Raw genomic sequence first — 21,889 nt, 5'->3', positions numbered from 1 at the left:
TTCCAAGGATGCACACACTGCCACTACAACTGAGTCCGTCCCCCTTGCTGCTGGTCATTCTCTTTATTTCCACCTTTCCCAGCATCAGAGCCTTCTCCACCGAGCTGGACCTTCGCATAATGTGTCTGAAGTAGGATAATTTGAGCCTGGCCATTTGTGCCTTGAGGGAGACCTCTGGGCTGATTTGTTTGATGATCCATTGGTTTGTTTTCTTGGCGGTCCACAGCATTCTCAGGAGTCTTCTCCAACACCACAGTTCAAACGTGTTGGTGCTTTTCCTGTGCTTCTTGGGGCCAGGAAGGCAGCCACTGATTCACACGCACAGGCGAACATTGATTGGGGGGCTGGCAAGGCGCAAGCAGTTGCCCGGCTGAGCACCAGCTTCTCATTGTGATAGGCATCAGTGGATGGGCTCCTGTGGCTGGGCAGTGATTCTCCTGGCAGGCCTGGGGGGGGGGGGGCACTTCATGCCAGCACAGCCCAAATGTGAGCCCTGCAGCATTTCCTCCCCGTGACCCTCCCCCATTCAACTGTTTGCGGTCATCTTGTTTGGAAAATGTGAACACCACCTTGCATCTCTTTCTGCCTGCTGCTTTTCTAAACACGACAGAGGCAAAGCTTGGGGCCAGTTTTAATCTACCTTCAGGGCCATTGTGACAGCCCAGAGAAGACCCTCTGCACCTGAAGAGCTGAAGTCCCCTTCTTCCCTCCCTTGCAAGCCCAAGCCCAGCCTGCTGCGAAACGGTTGTGCTGAGCCCTCGCTGCAGAGGCACGTTGCGAGGGAACGGTGAGCAAGAGGCCCTTCGGAACCACGTGGAAAGTTTTCCCTGGTTGGAATGCCGAAGCGAACCTTTAGGCCCAGCGCAATTTTAAACATTAACGGGGGGGGGCCGTGGAAAAAGTGTATACGGTTTATCTGCCCCGCACGTAAGTCTTTGAGCTTCGGAGAAGGCAATGGTGGGCATTTATTTATTCATCCAATTTATATGGCAGCCCCTCTCACGAAAAAGTGACTCGAAAAAGGGCATCCTTGGTGTGGAAACCTGCACTCTGCAGATGCTCTAAATCGCCCATTCCTTTCTTCTTCTGCGTCGTCGTCGTCGTCGTCGTCGTCTTTCGGCCCCGCCACAAAGCTCGCTTCGGCTCCCCCAGCCCGGCTCTGGTCGCGCGGGCGCTTGCCGCGGTGCCCAAAGCGATGGCGCGCCTCCCCCGCCCGGGCTGCGAGCGGGGCTGGAGAGCGCCCAGGCGCCTCTTCCCTCTGGCCGCGGGGAGGGCGGCCCAGACAAGCCCCGGTGAAGCGGGGGCGCGGCGCGGCGCGGCGGGCTCGGTCGGGCTCAGCTGCCCAGCCGCGGCGTCCAGGCCGAGTTCCGTGGCTCGGCCGGCCTTCCCGGGCGCGCTGGAGGCCGCTCCGCCCCTCCGCGCGTCTGCCCGCCTTCCTTCCCTTCGCCCGCTGGCCTCCGCCTCCTCGCCCGGCGCGTCCCTTCCGTCGGGGTTGGCGGCGGCGGGCGCTGCCTCGGCCGAACTCTCGCAGCCTTGCTTCGGGGGCCTAGCATCCGCCTGCCCGGCTGAGCTCCCCGGGGGCGGACCGACCGCTCCTCGGAGTCGCCCGGCAAGCCCGCCCCTGCAAGGGCGAGGAGGCGGCGGCGGAGGCGGAGCGGCTTGCCAGCCAGCCAGCCGCCGCCGCCCCCTCCGCAGCCATCCATCCATCCGAACCGGCCTCGCCGCGCAGCCTTTTGTTCCCCCGGCAAGAAGTTTGGGCGCGAGGGAGGGCCGCGACAGCTGCAGCCCCGCGAGGAAGGGGAGGCGGCGGGGGCGCGAGCCGCTTGACATGCGGCCCACGGCTGAGCTCGGCGCGGACCGCTGCCCGGGGACTGGGAGGCGGGCGCCGCCGCCGCCGCCGCCAGCGCGGCGCACAAAAGGCTCCAACTAACTTCCTGGCGGGCGGAGAGCGGCGGCTGCCTGCGCGGCCGGGCATGGCAGGAATCGCGCGGACCCCGGCCGGAAGGGCGTTCGGCGCCGGGACCCCGCGCCAGCCTCCCGCGCCGTCGGCTCTGCCTTTGCCAGCCGGGGAAGCTGGAGCCCGAGGCTGCCCGTGAAGAGGCGCGACCCTCCGTGGCTGCGCGGGCAGGAAGCGCCCACCCGCCCGGCCGAGTTCGCCCGGCATGAAGAACTTCCTGCGGCTGAACCGCCAGGCTTCTTCGCCACCGGCCCTCCCAGCAGCCCGAGCCGCCGCGGCAGGCGAGGCGCAGTACCGGCCGCTGACCTGCCGGGGCCGGAGAAGCCGCCTCTGCCGAGCGGAGCCCCGCGGGCCGGGGCAGCAGAGCGCCGGAGAGGCCGGCCTTTGTTCCGCGAGGAGCCAGCGCACCGCGGGCGCCGTCGGGGATGCGTGAGGGTCCTCCTCGCCTGCCGGCGCGGACGGCCGGGGCCTCTGGGGAGCCGTGCTGCGGGGGAGGGCCGCCTGCTGAGGCCCGTTGGCCAGCGCCCCGGGCCCTCTGAAGCCTTCCCGGGGAAACGCGCTGCTCCCTCTTGCTGCTTTCGCCTGGGACTGCCGGCTCCTGCAGAAGCGGTGGAATGCCCTGCCCTCCTCCTCGTCTGAGCATTTCCCGGGGGAAGTTGATGCCTCCCTTGAACGTTAACTAAGGGGGAATACAAACAGTGGCGTTCCAGTTATTTTGGGATTTTGTGAAATACAACTTTCTAATGTTTGCTATGGATTTATAAAAGCTGAACAGACGGGGGGGGTGGGGGTGCGATGGTCATTTGTGCTGCTTCTGCTCCCAATTTGTTCTGAGATTTTGTTCTTTTAAAGTATGGGCAAGCCATTAAGCAGACCTGACTGTTTACGGCAGAGTCCTGCTTGTTTGGGGAAAGGAGAGGATGAAGATGGGTATATAGAAGACTGTTACATCCCTCAGAGGTCCATCTATGACACAATGAGGATAAATGAGCAGATCGATCAGGGGTCCAAGCTGAATCAGCCTTCAAAGAGCACGCTTGAGAAAGGGGACAGCAGTACCATTTCTAGCAATGGGACTTTAGGGCCCCCCAGCACTCTAGAACTGAAAGTACCAGAGAGTAAAAAGTTAGATGAAAGAGTAATTTTTGATGCTTTGAAACTTAGCAGCGATGTCTCCAAGTCAGCCCCAGCGCCCCCAAGGCGACGGCCCAACTTGGAGAAAAAGGAGAATATCAACAGGCGCTCATGGAAGTCATTTATGCCACCAAATTTCCCTGACTTTGCTGAGAGAATTGAAGCCTCCTTGAGCGAAGTCTCTGAAGCTGCTGTTTCTGATCCACCCGTGCAAGAGAAGCCGGCCTCTCTCGCCGTGGCTGAATGTTCTGGCCCCTCAGACCACCGGGAATCCCTGTCAGAGCCGCTGACCCTGGAGCATGTGCCCAGGCCCTCTGGTGGTCCAGAAATACGGGAAGCGAAATCACCAAGTGAAGCCTTTTGTGAGTTTTCTCAGGATGAGTGTCAACCCCTTCTGGAGCCAGAAGACATGGTCAGTGTAACAGGGGGCAGGAGGAAGGACCATTGTCTCATGAGCGCAACATGGCCCAGGGTGATGAAAAACGCCATCAAAGCCAGGGGCCTCAGGGGGAACCACGACACCTTGGAGGCTGACGATACTGACTGCGTTATAGAAACGGTGCCCCTGTCTCCCTGTCTGAGCGAAGAGCTCCTGGATCCAGGAATGGGTATTCTCATCACTCCTAGTCTCCGGGAGAAGACAGAATCAGAGCTGAGGTTTGAAGAGGATGAGCGATTGATCATGATGGAAACGTGGGAGGAAGGCTTACTGTCAGAAGAGGGGAAAGCTGCTGAGAAAACAAACAGCTGTTTGGCAGGTACTTCTGAAGAAAGGGGGCAATTACGTGTTCCATCCATGACAGTTGGAGAAGCTGTGGAGAGGTTTGCTGATGTCCAAGGGACCTATAACCACCCATTGCACCAGCAAGAACTCTGGGATGACTCAGAGCCACAGGCTGTGAGCTCTGCTCTGGTTCCCCAGGAAACACATCAAGACTTAAACACTGTTCTTGGTGAGGGTGATGGAGCTTGCAGTGCTGAAGCTGTAACAATCCAACTGGAAGAGGAAGAATTTGCCTCTGGTTTGGAAGCCTGCATCAGTCCTCTTGCACCAGAGCAATTTTCTGACACGGATTCTGTGCAAATGTTCCTTGAACTAGAAAAGCTTTGCATGAATGAAGAGGAGAAAGATGGGGGGGCTCCAACTGATTTTGAGGTGCAAGACGTTAGTTTTTCTTCAGGAGGGCTGGACCTACTGAAGAATTTGGACTTGCCGTCTGAGACTGTGGCAGAACCTTTCCGACACTTGGCTCACCACGAAATCAGTGTGGCGGACTCAGCCATGGTGTCTGATCTAGAGGATTTTGATGCCACATCTGGTTCTCGAGGAGCAAGTGCAACAGAGCCCACACTTTCAGAATCTTTTTCCGAGCAGGACACTTCTGGCGGCTCAGAGAAAGGGATACTTACCAATCTTGCAGTTGCAAAAGATGATGAATCGCAGTATTCACTCACATCTTCAGTTACTCTGGTAGATGAGAACGGAGCAGGACTATTGACCACTGATGAAGTGGCAAAAAGCCACAAGGCTGAAGGCCAGCTGGACTTTGTATTGGGAGAGTCTGTGGTTTCAGTTCACGTTTCTTGCTGTAGAGCACAACCTCCCTGCATTCATGTTTTTACAGTAGCTGAGGAGGAAATGCCTCCTCTGCTCTGTACGACAGAGGGGACATCTCTGGGCCATGATCAGTTTGCTACAATTGCTGAGGATCTGGACTCTCAGCCAGACTTTGATTTGATTAAAGGTGTGATGAGCCCTGAGGAAAAGGAGCTGCATGCTTGTTATGAGCTGCATCCTTCAGAAAAGATGGACTTTTCAAATTGGGATGTCCCTGAATTGGGTTCTGAGGATGAAGTTGTAGAGCTAGACAAAGAGAATGTCCCGTATGCAGCCCACACTGAGGAGACAGAGGGGAGAGAGGACTTTTGGGTACCTTTACCAAGGGATTCTGAAGTAATACAGGGCTCTGAGGAGTCCATAAGACACACAGGGTCCTCTAACAACCTGAAGGATATTGACACTAGCAGTAGGTGCCAGCTTCAGCTTTTAGCATGGCCAGTAGGCAGTGGAGAAATGGTAGTGAGTGCCACCTTTCTTCAAGAGGAAGAGCCAAAGATGGCTGAGCAGGTAACAGTAAGTCCAGCAGTGGAGAGAGACTTCCTGGAGCCTGGGATCCTGGAGTTGCTTTTTGGGCAGAGCGGGAGTAGTGAGGTAATAGGGGAAGGGAAAAGTGATGCCAAGTTTTCAGGTGCAGACTCCTGCCCATCAGCTCTTGTGGATTGTTTATGTGATGCACAACCGAGTGTTGAAGACTTTGCATGCAGGCTAGAGGAGGAAGCTACTTCTATCAGTCCTTTGCCTGGTGATGAGGATGTTGATGCCCTTCCAGATATGATAGAGGAGCTTGCTGGCATTGTAATGGGTCCCTGCACCACTGATACAAAAGATCTCACATTGTCATCCTTGTCAGGTTCACTCACTTCAATCCTAGCAAAAGATCGATCTGTTGAAGATGCTCCTCGTTTGTCAAGGAACAGAGAAGTTTGTGATGGAGATGACCCTGAAACAGCCACTTGGATGTGCAACATCCAGGAGCTAATACCAGCATTACGGACAGCAGAAGAGAGCTCCTCTGTTTCCATGCCACTCTGCCCCATTCAATTTCCAAGCAAAGAGGAGCTGCCTCTTCAGGAAGAGCAGACCATGATAGCCAATTCCTCAGAGGAATCTATTCAGGTGATCCAAGGGATGGATGACACCCTTTTGCCATTTAATGTCAGTCTTGAAGCTGTGGAGCATCTTTCACAGTGGGAAAGTGGCCTTCTGTTCCTGGCATCCGAAGCCTCAAGGGAGATACCTTACAGCCCAGCTCAGTTGCCTGCCCGCTCAGCCCCTGAAGCCGAAGAGGAGCAGGCCTTTGCTGGGTCTGACATGGAGAGGCTCTCCTCCTTCTCCTCCATGGCTGCTGAACAGCCTCCTCCTGGAACCAGGGAATTGGTTCCAGATAACGAGGTATTTGTTTCCTAGTTACTCACTCACTGTTCTATCTGATAGTAAACCACTTTATACAGAGTTGAGGAAGAACTGAGAGTTGACTGACTGACTGATATCATTTATCAGGGACAAAGAATGCCTATCTAACTCCTCTGTCCTGCTAAAGCTGGAGATCTCCTTCCCTTTAAATGAGAGTTGGGTTTTGTAGTCAGGCTGAATGGCCTTGGGAGTTGGGTGGCTTGAGGCTTCCGTAAAATATTTGTTTAAGGAGCAAATTATGCATTTTCTGCAGAACACTTGTGATTGAGCATGCATAACTGCAGAGGTAGTAGTTGAAAAAAATGGGTTGCTAAGAGTGAAATGATGTAAGGCAAATTAAGCTTTTGCACAGAAGTCTAATTTAAATAATAAAGGCAGCCCCTTATTCATGGAAAAGAAGAGAAGTAACTGGAAATATTTTCTTAAATTTTTAAAAATCTTTATATCATAACAGTTGGGGAAAGGAATGATTCTTGTGTAAAGTCTATTTGCATCAATATGACTTGCATCAATATGACTTCTATAAAATCACTTTTCTTCCTGTGGATACTGGCTTTGACAGTTATCAACCAAGCTAAGCTAGTTTTATAACCATCCTGAGTTTTTTGTTTTTCTTGCGTTGAAACTGGCTTGGATGCAATTTCTCACGCTTGAAATGGCTGTGCATTTCCAAAACCAAAAAAGTAAAACCAGCCAGAAGTTTGAGAAACTATCTCGAAGTGGTGCTTAATCCAGATGTGGAGAACGGTCTCCCCAACTATGGGCTGAGTTTGGCTGAGTTTGTGTCCGTTACAACATCATACAGCCAAGATGTCCAATTCCAGCCTGTAATTAGGAAACAGAAGCTCCAGGCCAGCCCCATGGATGTGAATGATTAGTCAGGTTCCGTTGCAGTCTGTTCAAAAGGGGGAGGAGGAGTCAGTTATTGGATACAAAAAATGCTTCGTCTCCCAGCGTCCCAAATTGGGAGAGATCTTTGCACAAGAGGCAGACAGTTTGGGAGCTTGTGAAAAATGCTCTGTGTTGACGTGGCTGATCTGGTTCTGCGGGAGACGAGAAGCCCCAAGTCCCTTGGCCAGAGGAGAAGGCTGTGGATGGGAACAGGTTTAATTCAAGGTCATTGCGTGCTTATGTTGTCCCCTCACCCGCCCATTTATTTCTAGCCTTCCGAGGCATATGGAGCTTTATTGTAGTTGCCACAATAATTTCAGTTACACTCAGAGATAATAATTTGCCTGATGCCAACCTGCCTTAACAAGATTTTGGATTTGGGTCCTGCAGGTTGGAATGAAGCAAGGTGATCAAACTCTGCTTTGCTCCAAAGCCTTGTGCAAAGCTTGAGGTCTGTGTCTACATGTGGCCTCCTGTGAAAAAGAGGCTTAGTGACACCATGACCCTCCCCCCAACTGCTTAGTTTTCAGCTTCTTCCTTCTTCCATTTGTCTGTATCAAAGACAAGCTTGTAACTCCATTCAGGATGGAGGTGGTGACCCAATGCTCTGGAATTTTCTGCGCATTCTGTATTTGAAACACCAAGCTGTGCTTCCAAGTATTTTCTGTTGAGGCGGTTGTTAAATTTGATTTGCATGTTTAAATTTCCCCACTGAACCTGCCTGCTTTGTGGATCATTCCCACCCAAACCCAGCAGCTGTTCCTGGTTTCAGCCAGGGGTCGGATTGGGCTGGTGGGTGTTCTGCTTGGCCCAAGTAAAATGCTTCAGAGTCCTCTCTTGTTTAAAAATAAGTTTGCGTTTGAGATTATCCTGAAGTGCGTAGGAAGAAGTGGTGGCCTGTGCCCATGAAGGACTCATGTGCCCGGCTTATCAGTCCAGTGCTCTTGCAGGGGACCAGTCCACGTACATTGGACATTATGTACAATGTGGAATAAGCTGTTCCCACGAAAGAGGCTGGGTTGCTGTCTGCTCTTGCACTGTCATCAACCCTTCTAGCTGCAGAATAGCTCTATGGCTCTGAGCAGCATCTTCATTTAACGTCTTGGCATGTTCCCATTTCTGGAGACAAACTGCTGAATGCTACAACTCAGGGATAATTCCTTTTCTTTTCCATGGACAGCCGTGAAAGCATCCCAGTTGCTCACTAGGTCTGCAGCAAAACTTGGTCCTTTACCACTGCCCACTTGGATGTCATATTGTTTCCAGGTAGCTGCTAAATGTTTAGCTGGCTTGAAGGTTTAAACCTGTGCTCCGGTTCGCTGTGAGAAATCTCTTGGCCCTGTCCCTGAACGACAGCCCTGCTTTTGATCAGAAGCAGGCCTGCAGCTTGGGCACAGTCCTTTGTATACAGAACATCCTGGCTTAGCCCCCTGCAGATTCTGAAATGGTGCCTGGATCCCGGGGATTCCTCCGGTCCTTGTTGACCTTGCAGGGCTAGGTGGACCACCGGCCTGATTGCATTTCAGGCAGCCTTGCAAGATCTCACTTTTCACCCCTCTTCCTCCAGGGGGTTCAGAGCAAGCACTGTGGGGCTTCCCCTGCCTTCCCCACAGCCTTGTGAGAGAGGGGGCTGCTGAAAAGGGGGGGGCTGTTTGTCCAGCAGGCTTAAACCTCAGGGTCACTTGGGACAGTTATGTGAGTCCTCCAAGTGCCATCCTGGGACCAGCCCAGGGCCACTCAGCTTTTCATCGGTATATTCTGTTAAATTTAGAGGCTGCTTGGACAACTCTGGGCAGTTTATACTTTACAATGAAAAACAAAAAGGAGAAATCATTAAAAATAATGTTTAAAAGCATAAATCAGAAAACCATGTAAAAAGAATCATTTTGACAGCCCTGGAGTCCCATCTTTGCAGTGGGAAGAAACGGGTATTAGGAAATGCTGTTGGGGAGAAGATGCTGTTGGGGGATCTAACCCTGGAAGGAAGGTCTGCAGTTTGAGTCGCAAACTTCAATGTGGTGCACTTATTGTACTGGCACATGTTGCTCTGACCATCCTGAAAGACCGCATATTTCTGTAAGACAAAAATCCAGAGGAGCTTGCTGACACCTTTTCAGACTAACCCGTTTTATTAAAAGGCAGGAGCTTTCGTGAGCTACCTCTCACTTCATCAATGCGATGGCTCAACTGGTGTAGGGTTTAAATTGGGATGAGGCGTTCGGGGTGGGGGTGGGGGGTGGAGAGCCAGAAGACAGGGTGGTTATGCAGATGCCGGTTACGTGTGAGACAGAGTGCAGGCACCTTACCGGTTAGCAATTGTGATGTGTTAAAAACCCATTGTGTTTGTTGAGACCTCCTGAGACAGCCCAGAACCAGCAATCTCTCCCTGAATGATGCTGTTAAAATCTTGTTTTTCCAAAATGGTCATTCTGTCCTTGTTCTGAGACCTGATGTCATTGCAGGACAGTGTAGGCGGATAAAGCCCTGGAAATACTGTGTGGAGATGGAGTAGCAGATCAGCGTTTGTGGTGTCATCTGCAATGGAGTAGATCACAGAGCTGTCTTATTATTGGTTGGGTGGGACAGAAAGAGCCCAGTAGTGTTGCTTCCCAGCCTGTGCTTCTCCTGATCTTGCCCCACCCAGGAGAACGGCTGAAGCTTCCCACTCCTCCACAAACAGGGTTTCAAAGGACAGATTTTGGAATGGAGCTGGTGATTCCACAAGGTCAGGTGTGGGCAGGGAAGGCAGTTTTACCTAGACATTTATTTCAGGTGCTTTTATGCTCCTTCAGTCAAAAGAATCCAAGAAGCATGGAAATGTGGACCACAGGAAGGGGGCTAACTTTGGGAGAATGGCCATTGGCTCATGGGGATGCAGAGGAGAAAGGATGGTCCAAAGACCAACAGCAGCCAAGTGATAAAGATGTGGCCAGAATGATACTTCAGATGCCTTCAGGCCGGCTCGCCTCTCAGCCCCAGCATCTCTTCCGCCACTGTGTTTTTAATCTCAGTGTCACAGAAGACCTGTTAGGTCAATGGGGGACGTTTGCACTGGATGCAGGAGTGGGGTGGAAGTGGTTGGAGGAGGGACGTGGCCGGGAAAAGCTTGGGTGGCAGCTGGATAAATTGTGTTCACACTGAAGGAAGTGGCCGGGGAGAGGAAGTGGTGGCTTTCGGCCTTCTCCATTGTTTAGCATCTGAGGACGAACGATGGCACATCAGCAACTGCCCCTTGATTATTCAGTATTGTGAGTGGGCTATGCCTATGAAGGAGGCCTCTTTGGGAGGGTGGCTCTGGTGGGCTCTGGGCAGAGATTTATCCTCAGGGCTGCCATTTACTTTCACTGAAGGGCTGCCAGGAGGGCATTCAAACTCTTTGCTTAGAGGGGCTGGTATCACTCCTGCCATCTGCATCCCTGACTTTTGGACATGGAGTCCCTGGAGGGCCAGTCTAGGGCTGCTGAACCCCAGCTCCTGCTTGATGTGCGCTGAGTGGGGCCAGGGTATGGGGCCAACCATTAAGGCTGTTCCCATAGCTAAGAAGGCGGGCACAGCCAGCAGTGGCCCTGGTGCTGTTGAAGGGGGGTGTATTATGGATATTTTGTACACCGCCCAGTGTCCTTTGGGACTGGGGCAATCAATCAATCAGTTCCTTGCTGATGGACACCCCCAGGCATCCTTGCCACTTTTCTTCAGTGATCTGCTTCTCATTCCTCTGCCATCTGGGCAGTAGAAGGGGATTCCCAAGGTCATCAGCTCTTCAAGGTCTCTCTCTTGGAGAAGATGCTGGTCTGGCCAAAGAGGTCCTCTGTGACCAGAGGGGTAAACCTTGCACCCTTCCTGCCTTCATGGAGGCTTCTTACTCTATCATTAGGGCACCCAGACTGCTTTCTACTGCCATGCGTTTGTGTGTGTGCATTTGTGTATTCTTTTATTGTTGGTTTAATCTGTAGTTCTTAGGCTTTAAATTAAGAGTTGCCTGGCTGACTAAAATGCCACCTGTTAGGCATAAATATTTTCAGAAATTAAAGGAAGCATTTGATGCAAATTAAATGCAGAACAGCCACAATAAATCAGGAAAAGTAGAGGGGGGCACTCAGGCAGTACCCAGGGGCCTCCTCCAGAAAGGCTGGCTGCAGACTTGTGATACTGTCGGCCCTTCAAGGCAGACCAGGCTAGGAAACCAAAGTCATTCAGGCTAATACTACTTTCATTATAAGGTTACAGTAACAGAGCCTTGCAAGTCTAAATGTGCTTCCCCCTCCCCCCGCCTTTCTTTCATGAGAACTAAGGGGGGTCTTCTCTGAGATGCTTTCTCAGGTTACAGTTCTGGCCCGGACTCAGATTTCTTTTATCCAACCGTAGTCTTGGATGCGGCTCTTCCTCCTGTGCCTCAGGGTTATTCCTTCTGCCCACTACAGAAACTGACTAAGTGTGTGAATGAACAAAGTGCATAAACAGCCGCAGCAGTGTTTGCCTCTGCCTTGGGGGCCCCCCGGGATAATCAAGTGCACGTCTGAGTTGGCCCTTTGGGCCTGGAGCTGCCTTTTCCAGGAATGCTTTGGGACAACCACTGCAAAACTGGTTTCCACCAGAGATACTGGACTACAGCGCCTTTAAGTCCCCAAGGGGCTTTCCCTCCTCAGCTTGGAAGGGCTGCTTCAGGGTGGCGGTGGCTCCCTTGGGGGGTTCGCCAGGTGGGGGGCCTCACCTACATTTACTCTGTGGCTTGTGGGACAGTCTTCCTCCTCCTGGCGCGTCCAAGGGGTTTCACCTCCCAGCTGCTAGCCACAATAACAGGATAGAATTTAGCCAAGTTTTGCCATTTATGTCAGATTTCCTGCTGATCCCTCCACGGAACTGCCTTTTGGATAGAAATGTGATGACCTTCACGGTGTCCTCAGTTCAGAGGGTTTGGTTTCATTCTCCCCCCGGCTATTGGTGCTCCTGCAGTGTTGCCTCTTGGGGAAGGAGTGGCTCTTGCCGTGTCCCCACGCAAGCAGCCACTGCTCTTTTTTCCCATCCCACGCAGGGCCGTGGCCTCAGGCAGCCGCTTCTGCTAGCATTTGTGAGGAGGGACTGCAGGAGGTGGTGGTGGGTGGCTTCCAGGAGCTCCAGGGCTGCAGAGAGCTCGCTTTATTTTACCCACTGCCTCCTCCATTCCCTTCCTTCCCAAATTGTTTGACTTTCTCTCTTGTGGGAAGAACTTGGAGAAGACCTCAATAGTGCATCTTTGGCTTTTGACACACTGATGTGTGTATAATATCTGGAAGTGTGGAGAGCAGCATGTGTGAAACTATTGTGAAGTTGGAGTGGGTACTACTGAATCTGTAGAGAGTTGGGGGTAATTGTCTCCAGAAGAGGAAACTCACCTGTTTTTTGGGGTGCTCGTGTAGTAGGGAATATAGTCCCTGTCTTGGCCTTCCGAGTGTGTTTTTGGTTGCAGTTCAGAACATTGGCTCTGAGGGGCGTGTAACATCCACCCCATCCTAAATGGATAGAACTGGAGCTCCTGTTGTTGTCATGGGACTGAGATTCTTTTGGATTCAACGGAGAGTGCTCAGGCTTTTGGATCGGTTGACGTTTGTTCGCAGACCACAGATGAAAGTTCAACTGCTGGAGGGAGAAGATGCGTGGCCAGCAGCTTCCATAGGTGCTTCTCGGTTGTATAGCTTAATGGTAGAATGTTGGATTTAGACCCAGGAGATCTGGATTCAAACTCTTCCATAGCTATGAAGTTCATTTGAGGCAGAATCTCCCCACTCCTCTTTAAAAAATCTTGTAGGACTGTTTAAGGATGAAATCAGCAGCCAGGGGAAGTGCATCTTACCCCTGAGTACCTAAACATGTAAAGCGTTGGTGAAGATTTATAATGGGATTCGTTTGCCTTCTTCCCCCTGCCCGCCGTCTCAGCAATTCCAGAAGGAGCAAGTTGACCCCCTTCAGTTAAAGCTGCAGCAAGTCAATGGACTGGGACAAGGGCTTGTCCAGAGCGCAGGGAAGAACTGCGACGTCCAGGGCTTGGAGCATGACATGGAAGAGATCAACACCCGATGGAATTCCCTCAGCAAAAAGGTAAGCACTGCTGGTAAAATGCCTGTTGATGTGACGTCCCAGGAATGGGATCCCGAGGTCTGGACTGACCTCCAGATGCAGCCGAATCCCATGGTGGAAATGGGACAGGGTTCGGTTGGTGAATAGCCTGCAGAGGGTGGCTGGGGCATAATGGAGCTGCTTGCATAGCAGTAATTGTGCACCTATCGAGAGTCCTTGTCTGTGAAGAGGAAGGCAGGATCTGGCTCTTTCTGTGCTTATGAACTCAATGTTTGAGGTTTCCATTTGCAAATATGAAGGGGCACTCTGAGTCTGTTGGTTGGGAGCACCTGAGTATAAATGCTGATAAACCCTGAGCAGGAGCTGAGAACCAAGCCTACCTTTCTCTGCCTGGCTGCATCCCTGTTCTGGATGAAGGGAACTAGCAGGCATGTGCTCCTCCAGAGACAGACTGCAGGGTGCAATTTGAGTGCTGTCTGCAGGAAGACAAGCAAGCGATAAAAAAAAGAAAAGGATTTCCTGCCCCCAGGAGCCTACAATGTATACATTGGGAAGGGGGTTGTCAAGCAAGAAAGAGAAAGGGGGGAGGGGCACCTTGACCAGGAAGAAAGTAAACAAATGAAATCCCATTTAATTGGATGCCTTGGCTTCCTCTTCACAAAAGGAAAATGCTCTCCTACCTCACAGTGAGGATGAAATTAACTTAAGGAGCTGTTTTGGACCAAAAAAGCCCCCCCCCCGGCCCCTCACCACCACTGGCTTCTGCTCCAGTGACGGGGTGCCACTTTGTCCAAACGCAGGTGGCCCAGAGAATCGCCCAGCTGCAGGAAGCCCTGCTGCGCTGCGGGAAGTTCCAGGACGCCCTGGAGCCTCTGCTCAGCTGGCTGGCCGACACCGAGGAGCTCATCTCCAGTCAGAAGCCACCATCGGCTGAGTACAAGGTTGTGAAGGCTCAGATCCAGGAGCAAAAGGTGAGCAGGAGCCGCAGGGTGGAGGGGATGACCCTGAGCTCCACCGGCCAGCCCAGCAGCCCCAGCAAGTAGGGAACACTTCCCTGATACAGCTTCCACTTGGGGCAGTGATTTTAGGTATGCAAAAGGGAGCTTTGCAGTGGTGAGAATGGAGACTTCAGAATACAGATGGGCAGCAGCTGGGGAGCCCATCTAAAGCAACGCAACTATACTGGTAGGAGGAGAATGTGAGTTTAGTCACTGGCATCCACATTTCTTGCAGCTGTGATCGTTGGCAGAAGGGGAATTCCTGAAACAATGGGTGTGGTGGTAGTGATGTTTATTTGGCCAATGACCAGCAAAATTCAAAAATATACAACATGGAAGTAAAATAAAATGGGTGAGATAAAATACCGACATAACAAGGAGTCTCTGTAATAAAAGTATAACATAAGCTACTATGATGATAGGTTAATTAACTGTGCAAGTGTAAGAAATTGGTTAATGCTTCTTCTCTTGACTTTCTGCAAAGTTGCTGCAACGTCTCCTGGATGATCGGAAAGCTACTGTCGAGATGATCCAAGCGGAGGGTGGGAGAATAGCCCAGTCAGCTGAACCAGCAGACCGGGAGAAGATTGTTGGCCAGTTGGATAGCCTTGGAAGCCACTGGGCAAGCCTTCTCAGCAAAGCTTCAGCCAGGTAAGCCAAGACTGTCTGCCACTACTTGGCCCAGAAATGAGAGATGCTGTCTGTTGGTTCTTGTTCTGCCATCAGCCTAAGCAGCTTGCTTGGATTTTATTTTTCTCCTGTTTTCTCTACCATTTCATAACGCAAGACCTCTGCACAGCACTTGGGAAATTTGCAAGGGTGCTGCGAAACACATTCCTTCAAACTTAATGTTCAGCAGAATCTCCTTGGATTTCTTGGCCCTTCCCACACTGTGAAATGTTGCAACTGAGTGTGGTTAGTGAGACTAAAGCACGCTTTTTTAAAATCGTTTTTCTTAAATAGCTGTTCTGGTTACTTCAGTGGGACTGTGCAGAAGAACTTCTTCATGGATTTTGACCTGAGGGGAGACCCACTTGTGTCCTGCTGTACTCTGTCATCTTTCATGCTACTCAGAATTTGTCATCCCAGTTTGCTTCTGGTTTTACTTTGCATTGAAGGTGGAATCTTTCTCCTGGATGCTACTTTGTATCAAAACATAACAAAATACCTACTTGTTTGTTATGGGGAACAGGGATCCACCTGGAAAGCAACTTGGAGAGAGAAGATGGAAGGAACCCCATTCCTTCTAGAGAACTGCCACCTTTCTTTTCTCCCCTCCTAGAAAGGGAGATGAAAAGCTCCCAATACAGCTCTGGTGTGGAACAGGTCATTAGAATCCAGAGGAAAGTTCACACACTACCCACTCCAGGGGCTCCAGAGAGATCCACTCAGTGCCACATCTGCAGAAAGGGCCTTTCAGCAGGTTGTGCCAGCTGTGCCCCCACCACTGTTCTCGCATTTCCTAGCAAGGTTTAAGCCACATGCAGGACAAAGAGCGATACGCGTCATTCTGTTTAGTTCACACAACAGTCCTAACTTGACTTTTGCACAATACATCTGTGATATAGTCACAGGCAAACAGCATGACACCAGACAAGTCTGTTACTAAAACCAGAGACAGGTGTAAATTGTTGCCCCCAGCCCGAAAGGGCGATCCCTTTGCTTTACGTTGTGTGGAGGTGCAAGAAGTAGAACCTCGATTTTGCACAAATAGATCCTGCATTTCGTTCACAGCTTCTTCAGCTTTTCTACAATAGTCCAACCTATCCTTGGAAATATATTCCTGCATTTTCTTGCCCACCCAGCCAAGAGGTCTGATAGTGCTGACCCATAAAGTAATAAATGGGCTGGTGGAGACACGAAGTACAAAATCTCCCAGGAGTTGAAACGGTCATTCCTTAGAGTCTGGCCCTGTCTCGGAAGCTGAGATGTAGCCGTGATGCACAAGGGCAGGGTGTCTGAGGGCAGCAACTCTGGGGCAGTTTAAGAGTGAAACTGGTTGGGCACATCCTAATGAGAGCTATACTGTGGTGATCGGGAGGGAAAAGCAGTGATGGGTTTTCCTTTGGATTATTGTCCAGATGGCAGGGCTGGTGGGCACACTGTTTCTCAACCTTGGCAACTTTAAGTTGTGTGGACTTCAACTCCCAGAATTCCATGGTTGAGAAACCTTGCCCTAGCACTGTCAGAGCTCTCCTGTGCACAGTTTGGGCATTCATAAATGAAACAGTTCAGATTCATGCTGGTGTGAAGCTGCCTTGAGTAGTATCATACCTTCATACCTACCCAGCACGTTGTCTAATAACTTCTGTGTGGATCAGTTTCATTGCTTGTCTCTCGAGGAAGTGGATGTGCTGCTTTTGTCTGTCTGCCCTGCGGCCTGCCGAAGGGACTCTGCTCTGGCAGTGATTTCAGAGGCCGCGATGCCTCTCTTTGGGAGGCAGAGTTCAGAGGCTCCCAACCAAGACTTCTTCCCTTGACCTGGCTGGTTTGAACAACTGCAGGCTGGTGTCCACCGTGTGCCTTTCTCCGGGGGCTGGGGGTGCTGTGGCTTCGGGAACTCCTAGAGAAGGTGGAGGATCCAGAGTTGCTCCAGACTCTGACTTGGGACAGAGTGAGTGTTGGTCACTCAGATGGAGACCTGGAACAGTGGAATGCAGTCCTATCGATGTTCCCGGTTCTCTCAGCAGTTGGTGACACTGGGTTTTTTTCCGAAGCTCTTGAGGGAGCTGGGAGGCGGTTTCAGTCCACCCTTTTCTCTGGGTGGCCCCAGAAGAAGACATTGAGAAACTTTGTCTTGGATCCCTGGGGATGGGTCTTGAGGTCCCACAAGATTCTGCCTGATTTACCCTGCTATTTGATAACTCTATGAAGCTGCTGGGAAGGTGCATGCATGGGTTTGGAACCAACGGTCAGCAGTGCACTGTTGATGTGCAGCTGTTCTCTTTTCCTGTGAGCTCTGAGCCGGATCCCTTGAGAGAGACTGCACATCTTTGAGAACTGATTGAAGCAACTGAATCAGGACCAGAGAATTGTTCTGGCTTGGGAGCTGGCCTTCAGTTTTGGGAGACGTGCCTGATCCCAAAGAGGACTGCACTTCCCCTTAAGACCAGGCTCACTGCTTGGGTGGTCTCATGGCTCTCACATTGATGCTGGACAGCAGTGATGGGGGTGGGTGGGCTTTTGCTGACAGGCAGAGTAGGAGAGAGCCTGATGGGGATGGTCTCAAAACCTAAACAAGCGAAAGAGGTGCTGCTCATCCTGGGTTGCACCAGTAGTAGTTTCTGGCTTGGTATCATTTGCTGCAGAAAGCCTTTTGTGGCTTCAGCCAAGACGACTTGCGGGACCAGCTATGCCCACGCCATCAGCCTCATCTTCAAGTTTCCATGGGACACTTTTTCTGGGTCTGGCTTCTGAGCTACCTCTGTCTTTTCTAGGATGGGGCCTGGACATCCTCTGGAATAATTTGCTGCTCAAGATGAGGCAGCCCCCTCTTTGTGACAGTTTAGGAGAGGCTGAAAAATACTTTTTTTCACCGGGGATTTCACAGATTTACAGCAAACTCCACACTCAACCATCTGTCCTCAAGTGAATTCAGCCTCTGAACATCTCAGTTCAGAAATCAAGCCGAGGGTGTGGGAGGGTGGGACGTCCTTTGCCAGCAGAAACCCATTAAGGAGAGCTGGGCAGGGCAGCCCAATGAAACCAGCATCCTCTTCTGCACTGCCCAGCTGCGGGGAGGGGCGTTCCAGCAAGCCGGTCGGGAACTGCTTTTTCCCATGATTTTGCCAATCCTGAACCTATAGCTGGTCAATTTCGCTGGTTAGAGAGAGAGTCTGCCAAGCCATGAATTCTTTCACTCAATCCCCCCACACATACACACACAGCCCCTGGCACCCTCCATATGGATTGGACTTTGAGAATCTGGCCAGTTGTGCTACCTCTGGATGTGAGAATTAGGATCCAGCCCCTCTGGAGGGCCCCAGGTTAGGGAGGGGCTGCAGCCTCCCCCAGAGGGGCAGTTTCCCACTCGCCTAATTGCTCGGCCCACCCTTCACTGTCGCTTTTCCAACTCTGCAGTGCCAGTTTCTGGAAGGGCTGAGCAAACAGAACTGAATGTAGCATTTCATCTCACAGGTCTGTGTAAAGGTTACAACGATAGCAGTTTTATTTTCACCAACGGAGAATTTGCCTTTGTCATAGTTTCCTGCACAACCCTGCTTTGCGGTTATCCACCATGATGCCAAGATCACTCACCTGGGGAGCTGTTGCTAATTTGGGCCCCAACAGTCTGCATGTGGTTAAGATTTGCAACTCCACTGGGGGTGCCCTTAATTAGAATGGCCTTTGTTAACCCAGATACCTGGTTTGGAGAGGGAATCTCTTTGGGAGTCTTTGTACCCTGAATAATTTTGCTGTCCTCCTCCAGTTCAGTGGTTTCACAGCTGACTACTAACCCCAGAGAATTTCTCACAGGGACCCACCCTCTTTCAGATACGGTTACTTCAGAACCCCACAGCCTGCTTCCCTCTAATGTCGGTTCCCACGCCCCATTTCCTGCTCCTCAACCGTTTCCTGCCTCTTATCCTACAATTTCTTTTGTCCCTTGGATGTTCATGTCTACTCTGTTGGCCAGGCTGCAGCAGTTCTTTCGAACTCCAGAAGAGAGGGGAGCAAACTGTCTTGTTCTGCATACTGAACAACATGGGGTCCCCGAGCATCACTTCCATCTCCTTTGGTGCCCACCAAAAGCCTTGTCCCATAATCCTTTGTGTTTTAATTGTTTTAATCGAAAGGTTAAAAACAGGACTCTACTACTTCCGGCATCACCAGGACTGAAAGTGTGAAGTGCCGCAGTCCGAGGCCTGGTCTCGGGTGTGCTCGCCTGCTTGGCAAGAAGGCATGGGGAAGGGGTTAGGGGGGGCAGTGAGGGGGAACCTCTGGCCGGGGAGGGTTTTGTGACCCTTTGCAGAAATAGGTGACTGGGGCACCCACCCGGAGCCAGCCATCGTGTGAGAGAGAGCCTAGGGATCTCACACACCTGAGAACTCGGCACGTGCTCACCAGGCAGGATATCCCCGGCTTAATCCGTCTGCCTTCAATCACGCTTTCCCCTAGTACAGCCAGGTGCCAGCCCTTCGAAGTAGGCCAGGTCAGGGAACAGACACCACAGGGAGTGCTAGACCCTGCTTTAGTGTTGCGGGATGTAACAACAGAACCTTGAAAGGCTGTCAGCCTGTCCCTCCGTCCCCTCTTACGCCGCAGAGAGTCAGGACAGGGTTACCTTGAGTTTCCTTTTCACCCTTTTTTTCCCATGACCAAATCGTTGTTTATTTAACAGCTCTGGCATTCAAGCTTATCTCTGTACTCCTCTATACCAGGAGAGATATTAACCTAACTTGCCTGTAATTTTCTAGTTTCTCCTAACCTTTTTTTTTTCCTGTATCCCCTGATAAGGACACTAAATGGAATGATTTCAGCAATTTCACATTTGAGTTATTTACAAATTATCAGATGAATGCCATGAACATCTGGCAGCTGGTGGCTTTTTGATTTGTTTAATCCATACATAATTTAATTTTTGATTCATCCTTTTCCTGAACAGTCAACATCAGTGTTGATGTTTTTGGTCATCGGCATTTCCACAGTGAAGACTCAGCGAAAAGATTCATTCTATTTCTCTGCGTTCTTCCTCCAACTTCTTCCATGGCTAGTTTCTAAGGATATGTCTGAAAGGTTTATACCTGCCACCTCTGCTCAAACTGCTCAAGCTACATGTTACACAGGAGAACTGGGATTGGGTCAACTACACTAGGGCAGAGATGGGGAAGGAAGATACCATATAATTTATTAGTAGGGTTGTTTTTTCTAGGACTTTGGGGATTTTGCAATTTCCATCTGTTTCAATATTGCAAGAAATTGTGCCACCCATTTGCCGTTATCATGGTCACGGGGACCTTCAAGGGTGAAAAATGACTGAAGGGCTTCCTGCCTCTTCCAGTGCTGGGGAGAACTCAAATTGGAATTGGGATTAACCTGCAGTCTTTGCATTAATTTCTTGATCAAATTTGCTTCTCTAAGGTTGATATTAGTTACAAAATAAGAGATTCTTAAGTAATCTGGCTCTCCTTTCAAGCTTGCATCATATGTTTATGTGTGCTTTGGAATTTGGGAATCCACATCCGTGGCTCACATTAAGCACTTTCCCTGGGGAGCTCCTGAAAGTCACACCAACTGTCAAGCAGAGGTTTAGGCTGGCCTCCTTCCTTTAAAGAATTCAAGAATTCAGTTCAAAGAATTCAATTCAAATTCCCTCCTTTGCTGGAAGGAAATTGTGTTGCTTCCTAATCTGTTTATTTTCAGTGTATTTTAAATGATCTGTTTATTTGTGGGTTTTCACTGCAGTGGTGGCCCAGTGAGGCTCACTGGTCTCCAACCTCTTAAGTTTTTAAAAATAATTCAGCATTTGTTCACTGTGAGAGGAAAAATAGTAGAGCAGCAAGACATTCTGTATTTCCCACAATTTAATTTGTTCTCCAGGTTCAGGTGTTGTGCTAGGCCAGAATACACCATGTGTATTCTGTGTTTTCCTGGCCAGATTAGGGAGCTGTAATGGGGCATAACATAAGATATGGAGCAGCTGTAATTGTGCACAGGTTAACCTGTGAATTAATTAATTAACCTCACCAGGAATCTGCTGTTGTCTCCCAGACCTTGACTTCTGAATGATTTTGTTTCCTTTCCATAGGCAGGGTCAGCTGGAGGAGATCCTGGTTTTGGCCAAGCAGTTCCACGAAACATCAGAGCCCATCTCTGACTGGTTGTCAGTGACTGAAAAGAAACTGGCCAATTCCGAGCCCATTGGGACTCAGACTGCCAAAATCCAGCAGCAGATTGCACGGCACAAGGTAGGCAAATGGTTGCCAAGCAGTTAGAAAAGGGGTGGGAGGGCACTGAGCACAGATTCTGTTGCGGTGAGGTGGAGATTCCTGGGTGAGGCCCAGGGGGTATGTGAGAATGAACTTGATGCGGTGGTAAAAGGCTTGGAAGGCAAGATGGTTGGTTGGCCTTCAGTGCTTGGAGGCACATGTCCTCACAGTGTCCAGGCGAGGTAGACCTTCTGCATTTGGCCTTCTAGATGACTGCTCAGCAAACACAGAAGGTTCCAGGGCAGCTTTTCTTCAAGTCCGTTCTGTGGAATGCTGATGTTCCATGGGCATTTCTAGAAATAATACGGTCATGTTGCCTGTTCTTCTCTCCTGCCATCACGTGATCTGAGCAAGATTTCACTGGAATAATTTGATGTGTCTCTCAACCGTAGCTGGGGTTTCTCAGGCAGAGAAGTAATAGCATCCTGACTTGATCCATGCAAACTTTTCCACAGTGCTCTTGAGCACTGCTCATGGCTCCATTTGGTCAAGAGGTCCATGGCCAGGGAGGGGTCACTGAAGGGTGCCATCAAAGCCCTCAGGAAAGTCATGGGGGGGCAACACAGCCCACTAGCTGGCCGTTCTGTTTTCCAGGCATGCGCATCCCATACTCAGTGCCCATTAGCCCTACTGTGGCCCAGAGCCTAGCTCTCCCTTGCACATCTGGGCCAGTCCCTCGGGGCGGCAGCAGGCCCAGCACATCTGTATCCAAGGGGCAAGATCTGTGCTTGGACCAGCACGTTGCCTTGGATGGCTCCTTAACAAAGACCCTGGAGTATTGGATCTGCTGGCCCTGTTACTCCTGGTGGTGGTGTTCCTTTTGGCTGCAGCTGGAAAAGAAGCCAAAGGCCTCAGCTGCCCACCACACTCCCCCATCAAGCCAGGTGTGATG

At 50.9% G+C, this 21,889-nt stretch overlaps 3 protein-coding genes across 3 annotated transcripts in view; 2 read left to right on the top strand and 1 right to left on the bottom strand.

The window, feature by feature from the left end:
• PPIE (peptidylprolyl isomerase E) overlaps nucleotides 1-21,889 on the bottom strand; it is a 338,541-nt gene that overhangs the window by 240,558 nt on the left and 76,094 nt on the right. The window lies entirely within an intron of this gene.
• Nucleotides 1-21,889, top strand: part of LOC134503080 (microtubule-actin cross-linking factor 1-like) — a 272,573-nt gene that overhangs the window by 212,283 nt on the left and 38,401 nt on the right. Inside the window, exons 53-56 of the mRNA XM_063311709.1 lie at nucleotides 12,930-13,091; nucleotides 13,871-14,041; nucleotides 14,553-14,719; nucleotides 20,817-20,976. Of these exons, the coding sequence (XP_063167779.1) occupies nucleotides 12,930-13,091; nucleotides 13,871-14,041; nucleotides 14,553-14,719; nucleotides 20,817-20,976 (660 nt within the window). The remainder of the gene's footprint in view (nucleotides 1-12,929; nucleotides 13,092-13,870; nucleotides 14,042-14,552; nucleotides 14,720-20,816; nucleotides 20,977-21,889) is intronic.
• LOC134503083 (microtubule-actin cross-linking factor 1, isoforms 6/7-like) lies at nucleotides 1,672-6,183 on the top strand. Its single transcript, XM_063311714.1, has one exon. It carries the CDS (start codon nucleotides 2,811-2,813, stop codon nucleotides 6,117-6,119), a length of 3,309 nt encoding a protein of 1,102 aa, XP_063167784.1. The 5' UTR covers nucleotides 1,672-2,810; the 3' UTR covers nucleotides 6,120-6,183.

The sequence above is a fragment of the Candoia aspera genome, chromosome 10, assembly GCF_035149785.1.
Source record: "Candoia aspera isolate rCanAsp1 chromosome 10, rCanAsp1.hap2, whole genome shotgun sequence".
Taxonomy (NCBI): domain Eukaryota; kingdom Metazoa; phylum Chordata; class Lepidosauria; order Squamata; family Boidae; genus Candoia; species Candoia aspera.
The sequence above is the reverse complement of the archived record's forward strand: the minus strand, read 5'-3'. Positions and strand labels throughout refer to the sequence as shown.

Coding starts and splice junctions, on each gene's coding strand:
- LOC134503083 (XM_063311714.1), top strand. CDS start 2,811: ATGGGCAAGCCATTAAGCAGACCTGACTGTTTACGGCAGAGTCCTGCT.